Consider the following 21,274-nt stretch of genomic DNA (forward strand, 5'->3'; position numbering starts at 1 on the left):
TGATTCTTTTCTGTGGGTCAGAGCCTCAGACTTAGCTTGGGTTTTTGTATTTGTTTTGTGTTTATTTTTATTACATGAGTTATAAATAAATTTATATGCTTAAAGTGTACATGCACCTATTTGTTTAAATATACACACACATGTGTGCTTTTATAGGTATATTTAACACTAAAATAGATTGATTTTGTTCTTTGTTTCCTTTTGCAGTTGGCTGAAAGCAGTCAGAAGAAGGAGGCTTTACAAAAAAGCATTGAGAAATCAAAAATTGGACGTGAAGATACTGTAAGTTAGTTTTGAGGTGTGCTCCTTCTAGGGAAAAGGGCTACTAGTATGCACAGTTTTCAAATATTAATGTAGTTGTTGGAAAGCCATTAGGACTTCCAAATACCAGTTAGGAGGATAGAGAAGAAAAAATAAGTATTCCCAAAAGTTGGATTATTTCTGACTTCGTCATGCACTAGTGAGTAAAATACTGCAATATGGCTGCTTCAAGGCTGAGAAAATGTGTGACTGCTTGAAGTTTGGTGGTCTTTCTGCCTTTTTCAGATTTAAAGATATCTTAAAACTTGATCTACCCACACGTATGTGCCAAAGTTGCCAAAGGTTGCTGAACTGCCAAATTTAGTAGCTGCAAACTTAGGTGTTGGGGACCTTATTTTTTGGACTTATTTATAATCTAGATTTCTAAATTGTTATTCTGAGCAGCCAAATAAGCTTTGTGTTCTCTGTAGGCTAAAGCTGTTAAAATAACACTGCAAAATAATATTTAGGCTTCACATTTAACATACATATGAAGCGCCATATAGTTAGAAATATTTCATAAGGCATCCTAAATTGTTCATTAGTTTTGAGAAGTTCAGTCTAAACTTCTGGCTTATATGTTGAGTAAGTAAGTGCATAAGCAAGGGTGGCAAGAAGTTTTCAGGTGAAAAGGAATTTTGTAGGGAAGTGTCAAGTCTTGAAATCCAAATTATCCTTTAGAAATGCTGTGTATTTGTCCATAATCAGTGAATCACAGGCAGGTTTCTCATGCAGCTGTGCTTGTCAGGTTTCCAAATGGACTGTTAGAGAGTGTGGGCTTCTGCCCCATGTGGCCTCTCTTAGTTAGCAGAAGCTAGTGGTCCTGGAAATGCCATTATGGCTGATGCTTCCAACATTTTGGTTCCTGATTTTATACCGGTCCTGGGAAATCCAGCTTATAGTGTAGTGGTCTGGGCAACAAGCTTCCACCCTAAAGAGCCTGGAAGCCTTTGATTTAGAACCTGCATTTCCAGAATATGTTGAATCCAGACTGTTGGCTGAAGGGTTGGGAATGTGGGAGTTTAAAAAGCCCTCAGGCTGCCAGGCTGCCTTGGAGGTTGCCATTGCCTAAGAAATGGAAGGTTTACAAACTCATGCTCTCTGCGTTTTTTAGGCTGCCCAGTGGCCTAGCGTGAGTTCTTTGAAAATCCCAGATTTCAGCCACCTAGAGTGGTTGGCTGTAAGTGCAGGCTGAATTAGAAATCTGTGCTGAGTTCACTATGAAGGTGCTTATGTTGGGTCAGGTATCTATGGATTCTTATTGATCAATAGAATATTTGAGGTAATATTGTATACTCTACCAGCAAAGATTACTGTGTCTTAAATATTTGAATTTATTTTTGAGGCTGCTGCTCTTAAATAGTGTGGAGCAAAGGAGGAGAAAAATAGAGGGCATTCATATATAGTTGCTATCAAGATATTTGGAAGTGTCAATATTAGGTTTTTCTGTAATGCTGTCTTTAATTACAAGACTAGTACTCCTAAATATGCTTTAACGTTAAAGCCCAACAATGAAGAAATCTGTTACAAGTTTGTAAAACCACACGGAGTTCAAGCATTGTAGAAAATTGTTCTTTGTTTTGTTGTGGCCTTGATTTTTCTTTTCCTTCTGATTTGTACTTGGTATCTTCTAGTGTCACTTAGTTTTGTATGTACGTAAAATGCTTAATTGGTTCACTGACAGAAAGTAGTAGTGAAAATAGCTTTTAAATTTAAATCTTTTTACTTTTCGAAAAATGTTCTTTTTAATAAATATTGTTGTTTTCTTTGGGGCTTTTTGGCGGGTTGTGGTGTTTTTTTTTTTTAATATCTATATCTACATATAAATATATATATCCCAACTTGCTTTGAACCCTTAGGCAGAACGTGCAGCTCTAATAGAGGAACTTAGAGCTCTCCGGGAGAAAAAAGAGCAGCTAAGGGCAGAAATAGACAAATACAGAGAATGTGATCCAGATGTTGTTGAAGAAATGCGTAAGTTGTATATTGTTTAAAGTTAACTTTTACGTAAAATAATGTCTGCAGTGCTTTAGCTGAAAATCTGGTATGCGGAGGTAAGCCAAAGAATAGCTGCTTTCCTTTTTAAAGCTGTGAGCAGTACAACACAGGTACAGTGACTATTTCATTTCATGTTCTGTCATATTATATGAATTGTTTATTGACTTTTACATGCAAACAACTGAGCAGTGAGAAAACAATATTTAAATCGAAATACTCTGCAATAAAATTAATAGCAGGACTGCCCCTTCTAGAGCTGTATTAATTCTACAACTTCTAAGTATACTGAAACCCAGGATGTGTAAGAAAAGTAATCACCCCAGGTCTATATATTCATCCCTTGCGACTACAGTATTTTTCTTCCTGGCTCCCACTTACCTTTGGTTTGCTATTGGCAAAATAGATATCATTCTGCTTTCTTTGTCTTGTCTGTTTAGAATGTAAGTATCTCATTAATGGAACTTAATTTTGAATTTATACATAAGTATGGTACTACCCTGTTTACTTAATATTTGTACTCTCTCTGACATGCTGATTTTTAGTTGGATTCTCTAATTCTAATGGGATACAAAGAATAATGAGTGACTTCAATACAAAACAGAGAATAGGGCACTGAAACATACTCAATATTCTGATCTTTAACATGAAACATGAAAAGTATGTATGCAATTTTCTTTTCTTCAACTTTCATGTTTTATTTATCAGGCCATTAGTTGCAAAATGCCACTGCATATTCAATTGCTGTAGTGCCAAAATGCCATTACAGACTGATGAGGAACAGGCACAGACCCTTTTCTGAGAAGACATCTGACTAAGTCTTTGTTTAACTGTTCTTACAAGAAAGTCCACAGTTTTGCAGCCGTACTGAAAGAAAGCCAAGAACATAAACAGAGCTTGCAGCACACCTCAAAATTGGACAGATATTCTGGGGGGGTAGGGTAGGGCTGTGACAATTTTTTGTCAGCTGCGTTATCTTTCCACAAGGGCGTATGTGATGGTATGCCAGAGAATAAGCAAACTCTAGACCTGAGGTTACCCCACTGTAAATCCCTTTCTGAATGCTCTCCTGAGGACAAGCAGCAGACATGTTCGAGCTGATTCCAGCTGCAAAAATGTATGAATTTAGGCAGAAACGGACAGCAGAGGATTTTGTAGTTCCAGGTTCTTCAATTGCTGAGATACCCTTATTGCAATGAGTGCACTGAATGAGTAGAGGAGCCTCTCTTTGGAAGTAGTCACCATGAGCATATTGCTAAATACTGAGCACAAGGGGGCAAATCACAGCTTGAGTAGCAGGGCTAACCACATTAGCAAAGAGGCTAATAGCCTGGAAAGAGGGAAAGGGAAAGAAATGTAATCAGTAGTTGCTCCAGGTGTGGCAGAAGGGGATGTCTTGTCTTTTGTTAAAGATTGCGGGAAGCTCCGCATGGGCTTCTGCAAAGGAGGGATGAGCCATTAAGGGCACTGGTGAGGTTAGTCTTGCTCATCTACCTGTAGGATTCCTGAGGAAATAGGCTGTGGTGTTTTGAAAAAGATTTGCCCCTGACCTTTGATTAACATGTTTCTGTCCTGTTGTATGTTTCATCTGTTACAATTTACTGCACTGTCTAAATTTGCTGGCTCCGAGTAAATTTCTGTGTCAAAGCTGAATGGAATTTCACAGGATTTAAAAAAAAAAAAAAAAGAAGAAGGCATTTCTGTAGTTCCAGAGAGTGCGGGGAACTGGAAAGAAAAAAAAATGGATGTGGGAAGTCATGTTTTTAGTGTTAAAAAAAGAAAAAAGTTAAAATCCTTCCTCAATGGCAGTAAAGTTGACCACGATCGTTAGAAGTAAATGCAGAAATACTAGGATTTTTATACCCTCTGTTCTGCTTCAGTTGGCCCAGGACTGAGCCCTCAACTTCGAGGGTCAACTTTTGTAGGTTGGAGGATATTCTTGTGGGGAAGCAGCCATTAGAGAGAGATTCCCTATTGCTCCAGGAGAAGCACTGTATGACATTGATATAAAATGCATGTATGCAAGGATGGATACAGGTGATGCTGACAGATTCCCTGTACACTTTAGTAGAGGACAACAGGCAAGGAGAACGCAAGCGCTCTGTAGTTCATAATTTATCCAAATTTTTGCAAGGCCAAAAAAAACCTCCATGTAACATCAAGAGTAACCCACTGCATAATTTTAATTCTTTCTGCCCACCAGGGAGAGTTGATAGGGATCTAAAAAAATTTCCTGATAATTCATTTTATAGAGAGGTTTGTTAGGCAGCCTAAGCGTGTAAATTATCACTGGATTGCGCGCTCAGTTTTTGGCCAGCCTGTAACCAGAAACAGCTAAACATTTTCAGTGTTGACTGTAAGATTAGAAAAAAAATCTAGAATTTAAGACTTCTTGTTCTGTTCTTTTAATTAAAGATGTTAATTTACACTATATTAAAACATAGTTGGGTCTAAACAGAACTTGTTTTTTTTTTTTTTTTCACAGCAGCAATGTTTTGGTCACTTCATGTTGGTGCACAGTAGAGTAATCTCAGATACAGGCTCAAGTGAGTGTGTTTGGTGTGGTATGAATGTTGATATTTGTGGGGCTGGCTTTTAAATGTAGTCTGTCAGGGTTCCTGTTTTATATAGTGTGTTTTTAGAACATGTAATTATTGTTAGTTTTTGTGTCTTAACACTTGTACCTTGAGAACGGTAACCTGAACATGTCTGGACAAACCATATTCTCAGAAAGCTGCAAATTGCTGAGTGCAGCACATACAATGTAGGAATTCTGGTGTCAACCTTTTTCCTTCTACTCTTTGTTTAATCTTACTCAGTAGCTAGGAGCATAAGTGAGTCAGACAGACAAACCATGAATATCTAGATAGCTATCCTTTTGAATCTGAAAGTATTAATTTGAAAATGTATTCTGTATGGAGATGTATTTATAGTTACAGAAACTTTATACCAAAATCTAGATTCTTTGGGTGTTTCTTACTAATACAGTCCTTATTTCCAAAGGAGGACAATAGGGAAGAAAATGGAGGATTAGATGATCTTGACTAATGGAGAGGCTTTAAAACGAGTTGCATGAGTTTTATTCAAAATTGTCCAAAATGCCAGTTATTTACAAAATGGTTTAATGGAGTTTCTGGTAGTTTTTGTGATGAAGTTTTTCTATTCTTAGGAGAACATACTAGAAAGGTTTTTTAAACTACAGGTCTTTGTCAGTGATCTCAGTTAATGAACTATTAAGTAGCTGTTTTTATAAATGCAATGATTCACTTAGCAAAGTGATTGTCTACAAATAATTTTATGCCTAGTCTAGGTCCCACAAAGGTCAATAAGATATAGATCAAGCCTACAGAGAGAGGGTGATTTTTCAGTCACCTTTAGATCCAATATGTTCAGTTTGCAATCAAGAGGATGTTTTCTAGCTACCAGCCATGAAATATGCACCTGGCATCTGAGAGACAAGCTGTGCTTTTTATGGTTTCTGCATCAATACCATTAACAAAAAGTGTGCAATTAGAAATTAGTCATTCTGTTGAAGTTAGAACAGTCTCTCCACCCATACTTATGTTAGCTTTACAGGGTTAAATGAGCTTTATTTGGAGGGAACCAGACACTATTGCTACATGTACATAGAAAAATAATACATTTAAAAGCAGGCACTCCTTTTTGACACAGTCTCATCTTTCTTAGACTTGCATATTTAATATATTAGTTTTAATCTCCTGAAGATCTGGATGAGGATACTGCTGGAAACAGATAATGTACTTTCCTAGAATACCAGAATGCACAGAGATGTATACCAGTAATGTAAAAACACATTTACTCCACTAACTGCATCAAGCTAAGATTTTTGATGCTTGTCCCCCTTCCTTATACTGTTTTTTTGAGTGGTTCGACATTCATTTGGAACGTTGTCAAATTATCTGTTCAAAAGCTATGTTATAAGACAGAATTAAAAGCTATATATAACCTTATTCCTATTTTTTCTGTAAATAGTAAAAGTGCTTCTGTGCAATCATAGTTATACACAGTAACAGTAAACATAAAAATTAACTCTGTTAAGTAAAGTCGAAAGAGGAACGGAGTACTAATAAGTAGAATTACAAATGTATACGTGATCACTAATGCTCAAAGCTCCTCAAGTAACCGTATCCAAGCAAGAAGGCATTGAAAGTTTAATAATACTTCTGCTCCTTTCACCCCTTCAACTTTTCTTTTTCTTCTGAAAATCAGGGAAGCTTCTTTGCAGTTCAGCTATTGAAAACACATGCTTTTGCTTCAGCAGAGCAACCAGTTGTAGAGGAGAAGCTTGCTCACTGGAAGGTGATGACCGGAGGCTGTAACGTCAAAAGGCCTCTGTACAAATCAGTACTTCTACTCCAGTTAAGAGTGAACTGAGTTTCAGTCTGCAGGGAAAAACTGTCCTGAATGTATAAGCGCGTGCAAAAATGTGTTTTTATACCTCAAACACATGCTAGCAAGAATTTGCTTCTTGGAGAGCTTGAACTCATTCCAGCTTGATCTAAAATGAAGCTGCAATTTAGCAAGTTAAGAAAGAAATAAATTTTCAAATCATTTATCTTTTGTCAGTGGAGTTTTGCTTGTATATTCAGAAAAAAAGACAATTGCAAGAGCAAGTCTTTAGCTAACATAAGAAACACCCGGCTGAAATAAATCAGCTACTCTGGCAAGTTACCTTTTCTGGAAATTAAATTAGAAAGCTCATGAGGTTTGTTTCTTTTTTGTTCTTTCTGTTTCTTTTGATTCTTATTTGCTCACATTGGAATGGCAGAAAAGGTATGTAGGAGGAGAGGCCAACAGGTGAAATATGTGGGAATAATTTTAGTGTCTGAGCTAGTAAATCTTCATGGCAAAAGTTGTTGAGCTTCTTAGGAGTGGTAGACGCTTGATAAATTTTGTGATATGGAAAATGGCTACTCCTGACTACATTTATGATATTCCTTGATTTAGAAATGAACCAGCACCAGTCCGTTCAATGGGAGAAGTCTGTAGATCATTTAAGAAACAAAAAAGCTTTTGTGGAGTGGTTACTTTGCTTCTTCTTTCCTGGTGCTAGACCTGCTATGTCACATTTGTGGAGTACCATTCATGCAGACTGCTTTGATAAACTTGGGGTGACTGTCAAAGCTTTTTAAAAAAAAAAAATAGGGTTTTTTACCTTTTTATGGCTGCCTTTATGTAAAAGGAGGTCAGGAAAAGTATTGTGGATTTTTAAGTTGATGTCTTCCTTTTTTGCGCTAAGTTGCAGGACTGTCGAATCTAGTCTTCCTTGTCCTTGTTTAAAAAAACGTGTTGGCAATCTCGTATGTTTGGAAATCTCCCATATGTTAGGGGATGGTAGGGTATGTTTTCATTATGGGCTTTTCTAGGTTAGGACTGTTATCAGTGCATACTCTTAATATAGATATCTTGTACTGTTTTATTTAACCACAGGTATTTTGCAAGGCAAGTTGTACCAATAGAAGGCTAATCTTGGCACTGGTGGTGTATTTGACGGTATTTCCAGTATTTCTTTCTCCCTCCTTGCTTCAGCATCTGGTAAGCTGGTCTCACTAAAAAGAGCAGGATATTAGACAAAAAACCTGAAATAGAGAAACAATTTGGAAGTACCTAGAAGAATGCAGAGATTTTGTCTTTGCCAGTGTAACAGACCTTTGTAGATTGGGAGTAGTAGTATGTATTTGGTTTTATGACTGTTTTGCATGATAATGTGATAAGAAAAGTAGGGAAGCACCATCTTGATGAAACTGTAGTAGTCTGTCTCAAACTACTTTATAGTTTTACTCAAAGTATATTCATTAGTAAATTAGTACCAACATAGAAGGCTGTATTGAAGGAGCTCCACTAGGATCTGCTGTGGGTATGTGTCTGCTCAGCAGTATTTTTATTAATGAGCTAGATAATAGAATAGAGGGTATGTTTTTGTTAAATTTGCAGATGATGTGAAACTACAAGGGACTACATGAGCAAAGGATGAGGCGTGGTTTCAAAATGAACAAATTGCAAAGAAAAGCATTCAAAAACACTCAGTAATTACCAAGTCCAAGGACATGAAATATTGTGTTACTCGAATGATTTGGAGCAAGTGGTTATGGGAGAGAGGATTTGAAAAAGATGTTGGGGAATAGAAGTTTACAGGTTGAACATACGACATTTTTGTTGTGGAAGAAGGGAATCACTATACAGCAGTGATGTGTGAAATAATCCTTTTATTTGCATTGGTAAGGCTTCAGCTGGAATGCTGGATCCAGTTTTGGATGTCGTGTTTCAAGATGTATATGACCAGCTGGAGAGAATTCAGAGCAGAACAAAAAGACATACCAGAGGTCCGGCAACTACATTGTAGGAGAAAAGCTTTAAAAAATTAGGGCTCAAACGAAGATTGCTGATTGTGGATAATAGAATAATAGTGTCTCATATATAAAAGACTGCTAAAGAAAAGGAAAGGAATAACCTATTGTTCATGTTCATGGGGAGCACCGCAAAAAAGTAATAGCTGTAAATTGCAGAAAAAATAGAAAGTTAGATGAAGAAAATCTATTCTAATGGTAGCAGTAATCAAACGCTGAACTAGATTGCCTGGGAAGGTTATAAAAGCTCCAACACTGGAAACCTTGAAAAAACAGGCTACAGACAAGCACCTCAGAAATGACATAAGTAAGGCTGGACATGTGTTGAGCGACAGATGCAGACTAGATGACCTCCTGAAATGCTTTCCAGACATTTCTCTGCAACTTCTGCAATACAGCAGGTGTGTGGCAGAATGACATCCTGAACGGAACAAAAAGAAGTTAACGCTACAGGTTGAGCCTGCTTGTTAAATGCAGCTTGGCAGCATAGAGGTCTTGAAATAGAGGTCTCCTTCAACTCTGTCGTGGGTACAGAATGCAGAGCTTCGGTAAAGGAAGGGGGGAGTTGTCTGCTGAAAGGAGGAGGAAAAAAATGTTGTGAGGGAGCACTGAGTGAGAAAGTTGGTATGCTTGTTTCCCTTTCATAAGCACATTACTTCCCTCTGTTCTTTGGATAAAAATAGATGTATTTAACTAAGATACAAGAGTGGGCTTTCAGGTAGAATACTTGAAATATAAATGGTCTTTTCCTGTGGATATGTGAACATGGTAAAGTTAAGTACAAGAGCATGTATTTTGTGTGGAGGAATCTTTTGGTAGCAGTTCTGACAAATTCTGTTGGATGTTTTTCAAAGATACACCGCATACATCCTGATGAAATTTGACAGTGTGACCTTTTTCATATGGGACAGAGGGCACTTTTGCTGATGAGACTTGACACTTTTTTTTTTAAACAGACTAACAAACATCATAGGTCATTTAAAAGCATATTCCCAGAAATGTGGATGAGCTTATTGGTAGCTTTAGCATGCACTGCTGTGTCTCACTATATAGACAGGAGTGGCACTACTTTATGCATTTGCTCAGGTTTATTTTCAAGCACATATATGTAGCCGTTGAAACAGAAATGCTAATTTATTTCGTTCATATGTTAAAATTTCTTGAGTGTTTTCCATCAGGAATGACTTGCATCGTATTATGTTCTATGCTTTTCAGAATTGTTGTAGATCTGTAGGTAAGACTCGTGATAGCTTGACTATTTTTTGTAGTAATTCCAAAACTTTGTTCAGAATCTAAATGTAAAAAGAGATATTCCTTATCTCTTTGTTATTCAGAAATACATTAATATAATTTTTTCTGTTGAATCTGTGATGTCATTTAAAGGAGAAATCACTTCTGTCTGTTGAATTGAGTTCAGGCATTATGAATTCTGAAGCACTGTGATTTGTCAGTTGTGATTTGTTGATTAATGTCATGCAGATAAGTGTTATATGACATACTGGGATATAGAGGGGAGAAAAGTGTGGTTTGGGATTCATAGCAATTGACAGAATTCTGATGTGCTATCACTATTATAAACAAGAGCTCCTTATTCTGTTTGTAAGAGGCAACTCCTCTTTGGGAAGCATGAGCAAAGGTAAAGATTGTGTGTAGTGTTAAACAGGTATCTCTGTCTAATACTTGGTTATAAAATATTCTTCTCAAATTGTTCTTGTAAAGTTCAGAGTCAACCTGTTGACAGTATCGTAGACTACTTAGTCTCAAGAATGCACAAATACGAGCTTAATGAAGCCACTTGATCACGTCATTGCCATGAATAGTCTCTCATGGCAAGTTACAGTCTCTGGTGTCAGTTTGTGGATGGACATGTCAGTGGGCATTGCTCAGCAGTTAGGTTTCGTACTCTGTGGATGACAAACATATAACTTCAATGTTCACCTACTACCCTGGTCTTTAAAGTTGGGCTGTTTATGTGCATGTGACATTTTCATTAATGGGAAAGATTTGGGGAACTGTGCATCACAGAATCACCTAAAGATGCTTCTGCAAAAGAGGAAGAGAAATACATAATAAAACCTGTTCCAATGAGATAAGAACAAGGTAAATGACATTTCTGGAAAGTGAGGGCAGCCTGAGAGCAGGAGAATGGGTAACTCTGTGGACAGCACTGAATAATAGGAGTCATAGGAGATTCAAGTTCATATACCATTCTTCAATGTAGTTGCTATGTTTCATACTTAAATACAACCTAAATGGATGCAGACTTATTACTGGAATTCAAATTCGCGTAATGCAATTAATTTACCCTGACCAGTTTTATGAGAGAGACTGGGAATCTTTGGGTTAATAATCCACACTTGCCTATGAGAGCAATTGCAGCTGTTTTCTGCATTTCATTCCGAAGAATTGCAATTCACGCTGTAAAATTACTCCTTCACCCACATGCTGAAGACTGCAGTTGCATTTTGCATGCATGTGCTAACAGTCCTCGAGGTCGATGGGTGACTGTATCCGTGAAAGGTGGCTAGTTCTCTCTGCAATCATTCATCTTGCAAGTAGGGAATCCATTAAATTGTCTTGTGGCATTAGTCTGCTAGGTCACACTGGCACCAGTCTGTGCTAGTTTTGTAAATATAGCTATTCTAGCTTTGTTACTAGGTAGAACAAGATATTAAGGTTCCTGGCCCTGGAAATTTTGTTTTAAATATAATAACATTACTTACAGTAATCTTTAAAGGATTCCTGAAAAAGGCAGGGTTGAAATTAGGAGAGGAAAGAAGGCTACAGCTTTTCCTTCATTTCCAAGTCTGTAGGCGGTTGTGAGCTAGTTTTCACTGCTGAGATTTTTCACAAATCAGCTGTTGGAGCTGGAATATGTTACCTTTATCAGTTTTGAAAGCTATTCAGTGACTGCTTCCATAGCCATAGCATTTAAAAACACTTTCTATAGCTTTATTCTTAGAGAGAATATGAAGGCAGCTTTGGAAAATGCTTGCGAGGTTTTTTGTTGTCATTGTTGTTATCGTGATTGTTTTTCAGCCATAGAAGTATCAGAAATTAGTTAGAAAGAGTAACCATGTCTCCTGGAGCATGTGTGTTGTGTTAATGGGGCATGTAGTGGTCTTCCTCTCCTGCGGAAATATTTGAGGTTTTAAAAGTTTTTGGCATTCCACTTGGGAACATAAATAGGACTTTTAAATGTTTTTCTTTTCTTTCTCTCTCTCTCTTTTTTTTTTTTTTTTCCTCTTCTCCATGGAAAAGTGAGAGAATCTGGGGGAAGCAAGGAGGTAGAAAGAGGAAGCGGTAGTTCTGCAGTAAGCTGAAGGAGGCTTCAGGGTTTCCAGAATTAGATCATAATCAATGCGACCTGATAATGTTAAGATTCTGAGCCAATATATATTGCCAGTTCAAATTTGTTCAGAAACATTGCTGCGTTCACTTTTTATTGTGCTTCTAGACTTTACTCCTGATTTGATATTGTCCATTTGCTTTAGAAAGTTTTTTATTGCACCTCTTACAGCTATTCCACAAGTCATTTTGCCACTTCTCTCTCCTGTTCTGCTCTTTGTTCCCTGCAGGCACTGTCACAATGTCACTGGCCTTTATTAAAGAGCACATTTCCAGCCCTCTTTCACTTTCTCTTTAGACATTTACTGCAGTTGGGCCTTCCTCTTTTTAACTTTGCTTCCCTCTGAGGGGATTCAGGGGGTTGTCCCTGTGATAAGGACACCACTTAGGAAAATGCTTCAGTTCCCAAAAGCTAAGGCTGCTTGAGTTCCCTGCAGTTCTCCACAGGCACGTGGGGTTAAGGGAAGAATAGTTTCCCACGAGGATGGGTCAAAACTAGCTCTTTGACCCTTAGCCTTTTAATGTTTGGGGCATATTTCCAGATGTGTTTTGCTAACACAGCAATCTAGCATTGCAAGCTGAGCTGGTCCTGGGTCCTGCACTGCTGTGGTTGCTTTTGTCCAGTTCAGGAAAGAAAATGTCAGCTTCCGTTTTCCGGCCTGGAGACTGCCAAGCGTGCCTGAGACTGGTCGGCCAGGATGGAGGCGTGCGCCTCAGCCGAGTGAATGACATGTATCCTGCAGGCATGGCAGCTAGAAAGTCTGCTGATATGTTGTCACACAAATTGATGAAGGGAAATTGTGCTGCCCAAAACAAGTGGGTCATTCTGTTGCTTCCAGACAGCAAGTGTGTATTTCATCAGCGTACGTGCAGATGTATAGATAAAAAATAGAGCGCATTGTTAGTAGAGCTACAGACCAATAGGCAATGAGAGACCTGGCACGGTGTGTCTGGGGCATACGTTGCCTCCTGTGCCGCTCATCTCTTCTGTGTTCTTGGACCTTTTGCTGTCTTGCACAGCTTTTTGTACTGGAGCACTTGTCCTGTGTTTAGCAGCTGCCAGAAATCAACTTGTGATGGAGCAGATGTGGTCAGCAGGAGTCACTCAAGGGCAATCAGCATGACTCCAGCCCAGCTCAGGACCAAATGAGTGTGGTGGTTTTGGCAACTAGCCGGTTGCCCTCAGTGCTCTCTCTGCAGTTTCTGTTTTGTGCAATTCATACAGTTTGTGTACTGTTTCTCCTTTGGCATATCCATTTTTGAATCTCCGTACTATTGTTGTCTTTGGGTTTTAAACTTTGTCTTTCAATGCAGTCTGAAAACCAGGGAGGCCAATGGCTGTATGACCCTGTGGAACTAGGGAATTAGAAATAGCATGACCTTAATTTACATCAGTACCTAAAGTAGGTGTTTTGGGGGGAGGGGAGGGGAATGTTTTCTTTATCCCTCCTCCTTTTCCTTGCTTTCTGTGTACATACACATGCAGATGATGCAACCACTGAAAGTTCAAATGGGTAACTATAAAGATTTCCATAAAGTACTCAAGTCAGATTCCTTCATTTCTCTCAGTTTTTGGGACTAAGTCATGGGCCCGCAGAAGATCCTGGTGATAATGCAGGTGTAGCTGTTGTCTTGGGGGACTTTGACCGTAACTGCCAATATCTGTTCCTCCTTCCTCTTTCAGGCATGGTATTGGATACAGCAGGCACACAGGATCCTGGGGTGGAATCATAGGCAAGAATTGAGCCAGATCCTAATGGACTTTCATCTCGCCTTCAGTTAGATAAGTTCAGCCCGTAGCTGTGGGGTAGCAGGGCAGCAGCTGAGGTGATGATGTAGTATTTTCTGGGAAGTGGATGAGGTGTGGTGTTTCCCCCCCCCCCCCCCCCCCCCCAAAAAAAAAAAAAAAAAAAATTTTTTTTTGAGAGGGGAGAATTGAATTGAAGGAATTAGTGGTTAAGCAGACTGCAGTGCCAGCCTGCAGCAGTGGCTGTGACAGCCTCACTGACAAGACAGAGTGCAGGCTGTTTCATTTGCATGAGCTTGGTCAGGCTGGACTTGAGGAACACGTGGGAGACATGCAACTTGCCAAACCAGCTGGCGCTGCTGTTGATGTAACATGCCTGATGGTCTAAAGCAGCTTTGAACGTGGCAGAATAAAACACCACCTGCATCCCTATGGTGGTATAGTGGACAGGTACCTGCATGCCAGCCAGTGTAAATCGGAACTCTCAAGTGGCAAAAAACTCACCACAGCCTCGTGTGAATCCACCTCCTAGAGATGTCATGTGCCAGAGGTTTTACAGGTGGCTGTTGTTTCCCCAACCTTGAGCGCACTGGCAGAGTAGTGGGGAGGATGTCTGCTCCCAGCTTGGAAAGGACTGAGGCGGCCTCTTCTGTGTTACTCAGCGAGACTGTTTGAATGTCACCTTCTCTACTGTAAAGTTCTGCCTCCACTTGTGATCCTTCCACACTTCTAGCATGACACTTTGCTGCCAGTTTGTGATCAGTCCCAGATGGTGCATGGAAAGAATGACATGATTAAAATCTTTCTCTGTTTTATTTATATAACTTTCACTTTTTTGTTGTTGTTTTTGATATTTCTCTGCTATTTTAGTTATTGAAGGCTCTACCCGCAGTGGGATTTCCCCTTAGAACTTCCTGCTCTCTTGCTATCATGATTTCATTTCTAGCCACAGCTCTGTTCTAGGCAGCCACCACCATCCTAACCACTATGTTGCCCAGCCTCTATCTGTTGGCCACCTCAGCTTTTTCTTTGATAGAGGTAGAAGTCACATTTTAAGAACACATCATCCTATGTGTATATTTTAGCATGCATGAACAATGCTGAAAGGGTGGCAATGCACCGTGCTGCCACTAATTTTTTTTTCCAATTTGTTGTACAATATGGCCACTGTGCTTTAAGCACAGGGCTGTGTGCTGAAAGCTGCAGGAACTTAGAGTTGCTGTGTTACGCAGAAGCGCAGGGTGCAGTTGATCAGCTGCTTCCAGGAAAGCAGAGGTTTCTGCTGAGATCTGGCAGGTGTTGAGGAATAGATTGGCTCACCCTGACCACCAGCATGTTGTCACCTTGCAGCTCCTGGATTCATGGAGTTTAAAGACATCCTACTTTTTCCCTCATTTCAAACTTCATTACTTGGAATCAAATACCACTTCCCCATTTTACTGTAGAGTTTAAAAAACATGCTAAGTGTTTTTTAAAAAAAGTAGCATAGCTAACATGGTTAAAATCTTGACCAGTAAAAACACTTACTCTGCAGACTTGCTTCGTATCGCATTAGGTAAAATACTGTTTTAAATGCAATGGCTGCCAGTATGTTGTCAATGCTGCCATTCATGGACCTGAACAAGCAAGGTTGGCAAGGAAAAGTCAGCAAACAAAGTAAGGACTAGCTCTCTCAGGCTAGGGATAACTTGAATTTCTGTTCATGCAAACAAGCAAAAATCCTATCTTCTCATCCACTTTGCCGATCTTCCATATGCATTTTCCTTATGGTATGTCCAAAACTTCTAACTGTCTTTAGAAACTTGTCTTTAGGCTGTCTTTAGAAACAGCACTGCTTTTGAAACAGTATTTTACTCTGATTTAAACATTTTTCACATCATTAACTGAAGCATTGAGGGTAGAATAATGAGCGTCTACCTTCCTGTGGGCTAGCTGATGATTTTTCAGGTTAATTAAATTTTGCCTGAAGTATAATCTTCATAGCAATGGATACCTGATCATATATTCACTTCTCAATACCCCGCAGACAAATTTCATGCTGACCATTCAAATGAGTGCTATCATGCAAGTACTAACAAGACTGACCGGGAATAATTAAGTTATGTGTAGGTGTGAGAACCATAATGATTCTGATAAATTCCCATGTTAGAAAGCAACCTGTCTGAGGCAGTACTTATTCTAATGGGAATGAGGTGATTCAGGAGGAATTTTCCTTGATACTGTTTTGCCTAGTGGAAACTATATAAAAGCTATTTGTAGTAATGGTAATTTACAATTACATATTTAAATCTGTGGGGAGGAAGGAGGGAAGCTGTGTTTAATAACCAGGACTGTTATTTTGTCTGTATTTTGTCAAGAGGGTTCTGAAACTGCAGGAAACCTTTCAAGGCTGTGTGATGCCTTCCTGGATTTCTGTGATAGACTGTTACTCTTGGTATTTTCCTTATCCATATAGTCATACATACCTATGTGAGAGACTGTTTACATACAGAGAGGATTATAAAATATTTTCCACCTCAGTTGCCTCTTGTTTCTTCAGGCCATATACCTAGTTCTGATCTTGGTACAGACAAGCCCCCAGGCAGACCAGACTACTTTTATTTTATTTTAAAATACACTCCAAAAACTCACAGCTGTTCGTATGATATCTTTTATGTTCCTTTGCTTGTGTTTTTCTTTAACTTAGCTTCATGCTTGATAGAACCTTAAAAGTGTAAAACAAAAGGAGGATTTGGAAGTAGTAGAATTAACTTCCTAATATTCTGTGGGTCTCTAAAAATGACATTAATAAAAATATAATCTCAGTGCCTTGAAACTATTGTATATTTTGACTCTGACTTACGCTTACCTACTTTTTTTTCTGTTTCAGGCCAAACAAACAAAGTAGCCAAGGATGCAGCCAATAGATGGACTGGTGTGTATGCATTTATGTTGCTTAACACAGCTTCAGACTAGAGCACTTTGAGTGAAAGACCTACTCCTTGTTAAGGATATTATATTTTATTAGGACTTGATCTAGAATGACCTTTGCCTTTCAAAGCATAAGGAAATATATTTTGGGTATAATTCATCATGATTCAAAAATAATATGTTTTTGCAGTTTAATTACTGAATGTATTTCACATCACGTAATAGATTTCCTCTTATGATACAACTTTGCATACCATGTGGAAACATGTACCTCAGGTTTTTTTGGTGGAGTTAAAATATCTGAAGATGAGGAAGGTTTTAATAGAAAGAGACCTGAAATGGTTGTGGTGAGTTTAGCACTGTCATAATTCCGGGTATTCAGAAAGTCTCATTCTCCTTTTCTGAACTTCGGTCTGATTCTGAAGAGTAGAATGTTGTGTGGAATCTTATTGCTGCCAGCATATGATGGATGCTAATATAAAGTAGTTATTTCTCAAACTAATTCATCAGCTTTGACATGAGGGAAGAGTGCTGCACAGTTTTGAAGAAGGTTTTTACAATAACATTTGCATGGAGGTTCAGCTCAGTTTTCTGTTGCTTAGCTTTGCTATATTGCTATATATTTCTGTTTGACAGAGCAAGGAATACATATGTCCTTACTTAATTTTTTTTATTATTATTCATTTGGAATGTTGTTTGTAACTTTCTGTTTAGAATTCATCTACTGTTGATGAACTGCTCACTATAATCTGCTCTGCCAAATGCAGCAGGAAATTATAGTCATAGTCTTATTTTATATCTTCACGTGAATTGGGTTGTTTACTGCTTATGAGGAAATGAAGTTACATATTTAGAAAATCACTTCTGTGGGTACCATTGTCAAGGCTTTCTGCTGCTGATGACTGAGGCTGTTGTTCTCAAGGTCTTGAGAGAAGTGAGAGAACTATGCCTCTATCTGTATAAGGTACTTTACTGTCTAGAGAATTAGGCTATATGCTGTGGCATGTTGTTTCTTTTGAAGAGGCAGTTTTAAAACCAAGTTTTGATGATTAAGAAAAAAAAAGGGATTTCCATGCTGTACAGGCACAGAGAACGCTTCCTGTGTCAAGCAATGGTGTGATTTATGGGCTCAGCAATGAAGTAGAGAGTTTCAACCAGTAGTGCAAAGAAAAACTATGTTAAACTGAAGGGAATGTATATGCTAAAATAATAGTAATGTGATGCCAAAAGAGAAATGCTGACCAAAATAAAGCTATTGGAATGTTGGGGTTTTTTTAATTATTATTATTATTTTTTTTTTATTTCTTTCAAGCTAAGTATGTATTATCTGAACAAACATACACAGGACTGGAAAGGAATGTATGGTTAATCTGAATCTGATTTTGCAGTTGAAGGCAATTGCCCAGTAGGTGTCTAGTTGAAAAAGGACCAACAAAATACTTATTATGCCTATTCACATATTCCTCATCACTATATAACAGATTTAAAATGTAATTGTAGCTTTCAGTCTTGTTTTAGGAGAAGAACAAAAAAAGATCAAGGCAACCTCCAAAAAAGAAAATGTATTTTATTTAGTACTGAGTAAAATAATGTCATTAGTGAAAGTCTTGCTGATGTTTTAGATACGTTTAATAATGATGTTCAGATACTTTCCAACTACCTACCTTTTTCATATTTGTGGTGGTGGTGCAAATGGAAGAGTATTATTGTAGCCAAGACTATAATTCTTCCTTTCTTATTAAAATAAAAATATTTTTCATTCTGTTTACAGATAACATCTTTTCAATAAAGTCCTGGGCCAAGCGTAAATTTGGATTTGAAGAGAGCAGAATTGACAAAAGTTTTGGAATTCCAGAAGATTTTGATTACATTGATTAATGTTCAGCAGTTGATTGCTGACACAGTTGTACGTAGTTTGTTAAATATTGCTCATTTGGCATTTATACGTATATCTGAATTCTCTCCAAACAAACTATCCCCTTTTAATTTTCAGTTTTTGTTAAAGTTAATAAAATTCTAAAAATACTTGTTCCACTTTCTTTTTAACCTCTTTTTCATCCTGGTACTCTCTGGACAATAAGTTACTTGGTACTTGTGTGAGACAAGCTAAGAATGAACAGGGGTTTTAGGGAATAATTATCACTTTTTTTTTTTCTTTTGCTAAAATGGAAGTAATATAACTAAGAGTTGGAAGTTCCAAGGAATTATGTTTAAACAAATTGAAGACTTTGGAAATGGTGCTAGAGGATATGCAAGAGAGTAAAAGTTTTCCGTGATCAAGATAATGAAATACAAAAGGTGCGTAATCCATTAAGGGAGAACACAGGCAGTATGGAGGTGAAATGGAAAGGCCCATGCTTGATTTCATCTTGTTCTTTATTACGTTGCTAGAGCTGCTTGTGAGTTTAGAGACAGAAATTTTTGTTATTGGGAGAAAAAAAAAAGGTTCATCGGGGTTCATCAGTGTGTAGCAGATTTGACAACATTAGTTTTGAGCAAGCTTCTCTGAGGTTGAAACTACATCGGAGAGGAGGTAAAGCGAACTGATCCATCCATTCACATCACAGTAGACTTTGGATGCTAGTTCAGGATGTGAGAGACCAAATTCAAATTGCTGTTCAAAACCGGGCATATTTGGGCTATTTGGATTTATGTACATTTTTCAAATTTAAATTAAAAATGCAGCCAACCAAAAAAGTAACAAATTTCAGAAAGTCTCATTTTTTGTTTGAAATTTCACAAGCAGCTCACTTTCTTTGAACTTCTGCTTTCTAGCTATGGACATTGCATCGCCACGAAAAGGGGGATGGAGAGTATAGATTGGTCTTGGATCTCCCAAGTCTGTGTACTGCAAGACCACATCTCCGCTATACAACTGCAGAGGTCATTAGGAGTTTGCCAGCAAGGATATAAACTATGTACCATTAGAAGGCAGTTGTACCTACTGCTAGATAGATGTGTGTATCACTGAAAAGTGTTCTGTCTGCCTTTCACATAAATAATACTGATGAGAGTATTGCTGAAAAGGTGACATTAAGCTAAAGATACACTCAGAAATCCCTTGTGACCTCTCCAGTTAAAAAGTTTCCGAGCAGTTCAATATGTATTAAAATCCAAGGATTTCAGATCTGCACCTGGCTGTTGTCTAGTCTCACGTCTATGATGATGGCAAAGTTATTGTGAAAATACTGAGTGGAAACTTTTCCTCTTATGGAAGTAGCAAGCTATCTGTTGCTTAAGGAAAATGAATGTGTGACTGGCACAAAATAAAATGTCACTGTGCTTTCAATAATGTTGCAATAGATGCTGCTCCTTTTCCATGTTTGGAAAGGTTTTATTCCTAATATATTAAGTATTTAACATATTATCTGTTACTAACTGAGCTGGTGAAAATTAATTCATGTCCATAGTATAGAATGGAGTGCAGGGTTTCTTACTAGGCCTGGCTGTTGCCCCCTAAATGGAGTGCCACCCATCAAAGCAAAAAATTGATGGTGCCAAAGCAAAGTATTGGTACATGTGCAGTTTGAGTGGTTGTTCTTCTTGGCTTTTGTGTTGTAAGGCAATCAAGAAAGAGCTTTTTATCTGTTCTTTATGGAACATGGCTCTTAAGTGATTTTCTTGATTGGCTAAATGCCTCTGTTTTTCTGTGAATCTGTTCTGTACCACCTGACAGGTGCCAGAAGCTCCTTGGCACATCTGCCTTTGAGAGTACGAATCTGCCACACACAAGACGCTGATGACTCAAAAGGCTTGTTTGTCTTACGGGACGTTGAGTACATGAACTTGTCGATGGTGCTTACCTCCTGTAATCATTTTCACATGGATGAACTTCTACCTTTATTGACCAAGCAGACTGAAATAACCTGTGCGGGCTGTAGCTGATAGTGTGCAAAGGCTTCCTGTGGTACCTGAAATGGTTGTTTTATATTGTGGGGGAAAAGGTCTCTTACTAATTTTTATGGTTTTGGCTACCTTCCAATTTCAAGAGAGAAATGAAGATGACCAACTATTTAAGTTTAGTTGCAATACTTGTGGCTTCCTGTCCATAGTGGGAAACCACTGTGGACTGCAATAGTGTTACTGAATATTAGTATAATTATTACTATTATGGTAAATAACTGTTAAGTATAATAAATAACTGTTTGAGGTACACTTGCTTAGAGATGTTACAGTCAACCAGCATGAGCGATACTTTTTAAATGTCAGACACAGCTCTCATGCTTTGGTCACAAAACTTAGGCAGTTCAAGCACAAAGTATTTCTAGCAATGTATTTTTATAGACCTTTGTTTTTGGTTCATTAGGACAGACTAGACCACAGACATGCAGTTGTACTCTGTCTTCTACTCAAGTTCTGTCTTCTGATGTTGATTTATTAAGCCTGGCAAGAGAATCTATCTCTGCCTGTAAAGACACAGTTTTGCAACTGTTATAAATTTCTCCAATAAACAGAGGAAGGGAAGAAGAGGCGCATTACAGTTGGAAACCTGATGCTTGTTCCTCTAGTGGAACTGATTATTTTACGTTACCTTTCTCATGTTTCTATGTTTTTAGTGTAGATAACTTTCAGCAGGAAAAGCAAGTCCGATCCCTTCTGAGGCAAA

The 21,274-nt window shown here is 38.1% G+C and overlaps 1 protein-coding gene across 1 annotated transcript in view; it reads left to right on the top strand.

Annotated features, from left to right (window-relative positions):
• The window catches only part of MND1 (meiotic nuclear divisions 1), a 39,167-nt gene extending 20,474 nt beyond the window's left edge, over positions 1 to 18,693 (top strand). The window contains exons 5-8 of the mRNA XM_026104979.2: positions 208 to 282; positions 2,160 to 2,274; positions 16,628 to 16,672; positions 18,440 to 18,693. Of these exons, the coding sequence (XP_025960764.1) occupies positions 208 to 282; positions 2,160 to 2,274; positions 16,628 to 16,672; positions 18,440 to 18,546 (342 nt within the window). The 3' untranslated portion in view covers positions 18,547 to 18,693. The remainder of the gene's footprint in view (positions 1 to 207; positions 283 to 2,159; positions 2,275 to 16,627; positions 16,673 to 18,439) is intronic.
• The last annotated feature ends 2,581 nt before the right edge of the window (positions 18,694 to 21,274 follow it).

The sequence above is a fragment of the Dromaius novaehollandiae genome, chromosome 4, assembly GCF_036370855.1.
Source record: "Dromaius novaehollandiae isolate bDroNov1 chromosome 4, bDroNov1.hap1, whole genome shotgun sequence".
NCBI classification, from domain to species: Eukaryota; Metazoa; Chordata; class Aves; order Casuariiformes; family Dromaiidae; genus Dromaius; species Dromaius novaehollandiae.